Source organism: Dipodomys merriami, unplaced genomic scaffold (genome assembly GCF_024711535.1).
Source record: "Dipodomys merriami isolate MVZ:Mamm:240054 unplaced genomic scaffold, mDipMer1.0.p SCAF_204, whole genome shotgun sequence".
NCBI lineage: Eukaryota > Metazoa > Chordata > Mammalia > Rodentia > Heteromyidae > Dipodomys > Dipodomys merriami.
Genome location: NW_027203427.1, coordinates 1,318,221 through 1,322,843, shown reverse-complemented (window position 1 = coordinate 1,322,843; position 4,623 = coordinate 1,318,221). Strand labels below are relative to the sequence as shown.

Below are 4,623 nucleotides of genomic sequence, written 5' to 3'. Positions count from 1 at the left end.
ATATATAGTAAACAGGTTACCAAAATAAAATAGTGACAACAGGGGAATGAACCTTACAACTTGGTGGGTTGTGATGAGGGAGGGAAAGTGGGAGGAAAATGGGGGAGAGAGTAACAATGTTCGACAAGAAATGTACTCCCTACCTTACATATGTAATTGTATCACCATTGTACTTCGTCTTGACAATAAAATTGAATTAAAAAAATCAACTTTCCTTGGAGGGACAGGAGAGAATGATATTATTTTACTCATAAACTGACTTGTTGAATGGTAATTTCTTATCTTACTAGTTAAAGATAATAAAGATGTAATTAAAATGGAATCATCTTTTTCAATTTATATTACCCTCATGACCACAAAATTTTAAACTAAAAATTCAAAGCTTAAATTTTATAGGCTCTGTGGCTCTCGTCCTCAGATCTATCCTCTTGACCATCATTCCACGACAGGTTATCCATTCTCCAGATCCACAAGGGTCCAACCCTGCTGATTTTAGGAAGGTGGATGGATGCTGAATATGTGAACAGACAGTCCACACAAAAGTTGTTGTTTTGTGATTTGTGTGGAGAAATGTAAGAAGAAGGGTGGAATTGATCTGCTGACAATCAGTACAAAATCAGGACTTACTATTGCAGAAACAAGCAGAACAGTTGAAGGAGCCTAACTTCAAAAATGAGCTCCAGACAATTAAATTTGTGCTTAAAAAATCTGAATATTGTTGATTTACATGCATGTCTGGATTAACTAAACCACAAGACACATGAGTGGAAAAATCATTTACAAACATTGCCTTTTAAAATGAAACTCCTGGGCACCAGTGGCTCAGGCTTGTAATCACAGCTACTCAGGAGGCTTAAATCTGAGGATTGCAGCTCAAAGCCAGCTGGGGCAGAAAAGTCTGTGAGAGTCTTATCTCCAATTTGCCACCAGAAAACCAGAAGTGGCACTGTGGCTCAAGTGGTCTAGTGTTAGCCTTGACATGAAAATCTCGGGGACAGTGTCCAGTGTCCAGAGTTCAAGCCCCATAACCAACAAAAACAAACAAAACATGACTAGAGTAATGCCATAGTTTGAAACCAGAAGTGGTGGTAAGCTATAACTATGTGTCTCTTACAATATGAAAAGAATTTCCAGAGAATCATGTAGAAAGAAGAAAACTGATTGTACCATGCATGCTATGAGAAAGAGCTGCAAACCAAGAATGGTGAATTAGAGAAACAGAGGAGAGAGGCGCACAGGTAGCTCCCTTGGTTGCCTTAGTATTTGGCAGTGAGGCATGTGCAGAGCCTATCCAAGGCTGAAGAAATAAAGGATGAATGGTTGTGTGGAAATTCCTTAGTCTCTTCTCTGTGTTTCACTTGACAGTGAGGTGGAAAAAACTCAGTTGCTCCTCTGTGTTCCACTTGAGGTTTAAAAGCCTGGAAAATTGCTCACCTTGGCTTCTTCTGTCAGGTCCACTGAAAGAATATAGTAATTAGCAACAAAATAGAGATTTAGATGACGCTCTTGGAGTAAACTAGCTTCCCTTGCTCCTGAGTGGACTAGCAACAATTACTACCAGTTGTAAATATGAATCAAAAGCAGACAAGTGCACATTATGGACTATCAAATTATTCCACTGTTGGGAAAATTCACGGAGCAGATTCCTGAAAAATTTCACAAAACAGATCCAACAATGCCACTGCTAATGAAGCCTGTGGAAGGGCCACTGGTGTCTGTGGCTCCAACTCCAGGTTGCCTCTCCAGAGAAGAGGGCTATTCCTATACATCTGCCTCAGAAGGACTAAATTCATGTCAGCAGCTAATAGAGAGGAGGTCTCTTCGCCAGTAGCCTTCCCTGTATGGAAGTTTGTCTCCATTTGTGTTTCTGGAGGATTCATCTGTTTATGGCTACATGAAGGTGCTATTTTTACCCCAACCCACCCCTTTAATCTTGGATATAAATGCAATGCACACTTTCCTACATACAAACTCACATTTCAAAAAACAGCAGGAAAAAGGCATGTCCACAGAATAAACTGGAAATGTTATTGTTACAAGTACTTGGTGGTTCTAATACAGATATCTCAAAAGTAATCTATTGACTAAATTATAGCAGTGAACCCAAACTGTATTTTATTTAAAGATTTTTTAAGACAGTAATGAGTTTAAGATTACTATTAACAAACTAATGATCTTACCATGACTATTGACCTATTATATTGGACCGATATTTGCTTTGGTATGGTTTTCCTTAATAACTGTCCATCTTCTAAATCTGGATCTGTAAAGGTTTAACTACAGGATTTTGGCACAAATTTGATTTTATGGACTAATTAGAACAGAACCGAACAGAAAAATAGGTAATTATGTGGTACAAGAGAGTAGATTAAGAGGTATGGGAAAACAGACATCACTCCCATCTCCCTTAAAGTAAATTTCAACCCCAGGCTAGCCCAATTGCAAGGAATGTAAGTTTGTATTACCAGTATGGATAACAGCAGGAGGTGACTAAAAATCTAAAAATAGAGTTATGAAATGATTTGACCACCTCATTCCTGGGTGTATAGCCTAAGGGAAAAAAACCAACACATAAAGTGACATTTATTTATAAAGTAATTTCTGCATGTCTGTATATATTGCAATACTGTGTACACTAGTAAAAATTTGGATTCAGTAAAGTATGCTACAACAGATGAGAGAGAAAAAAAATAAAGCAGGCTATGTATATATATCTATACATATTTCATATACATATGAAGTACATATATGTGTATATATATACAACATGCATAAATAATCAAGAAATCCTATAGTCTGCAGCATGATGGATAGAAGTAGAGAACATCTTATTAAACAAAATAGTAAAAACAAAGAGCATTGTCTATACTGCTTCTCACTCAAGCAAAATTTTAAAAATAAAATGCAATAGTCATTCTATGGGGCTGACAAGAGCACAGGATCAGAGTGCAGGAGGTTGAACACAGAAGAAAGATGGAAGACTATGATCAATGCACATAATACACATATACTGAGAAACCAAGAATCCCATTAATGGTTACAGATAAGTACATTAATAAAAATAGGCTATCATAAAATAAAGGAATAAAATCTGAAGCAATGAATACATTCTTTGTTTTAAAGGCAATTCCTGCTTAGAATACCAAGTTATTTAATTTATTATTGCATAAATATCAACTGATGTCACAATTCAGACTCTCCAAGTATTAACTGGCCTTTTCTGACAACATTCTGAGCAAGTGGAGGCAGCAGCAGGAGCAGCTGGGGCAGCCCAGACTCACACTTCGGCTTCCCTGGGAGGTTTTTGTTATGGCTTGTATCACTGTGGGAGGGTAACTATAAGTCTGTTGACAGTAATAAGTGGCAACATCTTCGGGCTCCAGGCCACTGATCCTGAGAGTGAACTCTGTGCCAGATTTACTCCCACTGAAACTTGATGGAACTCCAGACTCCAAACTATTTGCACCATGGATCAAGAGTTTAGGAGCTTTTGCTGGTTGCTGCTGGTACCAGGCTAAAGAATACCCAATGTTCTCACTGGCCCTGCAAGTGATGGTGGCAGTGTCTCCTAGAGACATAGACAGTGAAGATGGAGACTGCGTCATCTGGATGTCACACTTGGCACCTGGAAGCAGAAACATGAAAACAAATATCCACACTAATTATCAAGTTATAAGAAAGCATCCCTGAAGAGTAAGCATCCTGGATCACACTGAGCTGTGTAAATCCCTAGCATTGTCCTTCTTTACCTGGGAGCCAGAGCAGCAGGATCCCCAGGAGCTGAGCAGGGGTCCTCATGTCCATGTTGTGTGCTGACTTGGACTGACTACTGCCTAATGTGAGCAGCCTATGAAGAAGTCCTGAGCATACTGGGCTGTGCTGTTGGTGCATGCAAGTCAGCAGCAGAGTTATACACAGCTGTCCAGCTGCCTCATCTCAGCAACTCTGCACATTCTGAGTCTCAAGGGAACTAGGTCGGGCAACAGAATAGGTTTTAAACACAGAAGAGAATCACCAAGTTGCTTTCCTGTGATGTGAGCACAACAATGGTAGCTTGGAGGATCAAAGCTTCTTTTCTTCTTATTTCTTTAACTGAGTCAACACTTGTTCACTTGATTGTTAGTTCCAGAAGTTTACAAACAAAAAAATTTACAAATTTTGCACAACACAAATCTGGCATTTCTTTATTATTATACAGAACAGAAAGTTTTACAGTAGCTCTGATTCACTGATAATCTGTATGTGTCAACTTATCAGCACTGTTGTCCTGTAATGAATCCAATCCATGAAAGTGGAATAAGTGGAGCTGTTGTGTTGATAAGAAAATGCCTGGACTTCTGTACTGTGCTGTTCAGCCTTATTATCTCCTCCATCTCTGACTTTTTATCCCAGGTGATCCATACAAGCATGTCCTTTCAGAGCCTTTCTCCCTTCATGTCTAAACAACCTGTATAATTTTTACTGACCTAGAAATGTGTATAATTTCATATATTCGTGCTGAAGGTCCTCATACTATTCCTTCTGGCTTTTAAACATCTTCAACACATCTACTATGTTCAGAAGCAGAGATAGATTCTCCTTAAAAGGGAGGATACACTCAGGTTATCTTGAAGCCTAATTTGT

The 4,623-nt window shown here is 38.7% G+C and overlaps 1 gene segment (V, D, J or C); it reads right to left on the bottom strand.

The window, feature by feature from the left end:
• Positions 1 to 3,203: 3,203 nt before the first annotated feature.
• Positions 3,204 to 3,812, bottom strand: LOC138833337 (immunoglobulin kappa variable 1D-13-like). The segment is given in 2 exon segments: positions 3,204 to 3,625; positions 3,750 to 3,812. Coding segments are annotated over 2 exon segments (474 nt in total).
• Positions 3,813 to 4,623: the final 811 nt, after the last annotated feature.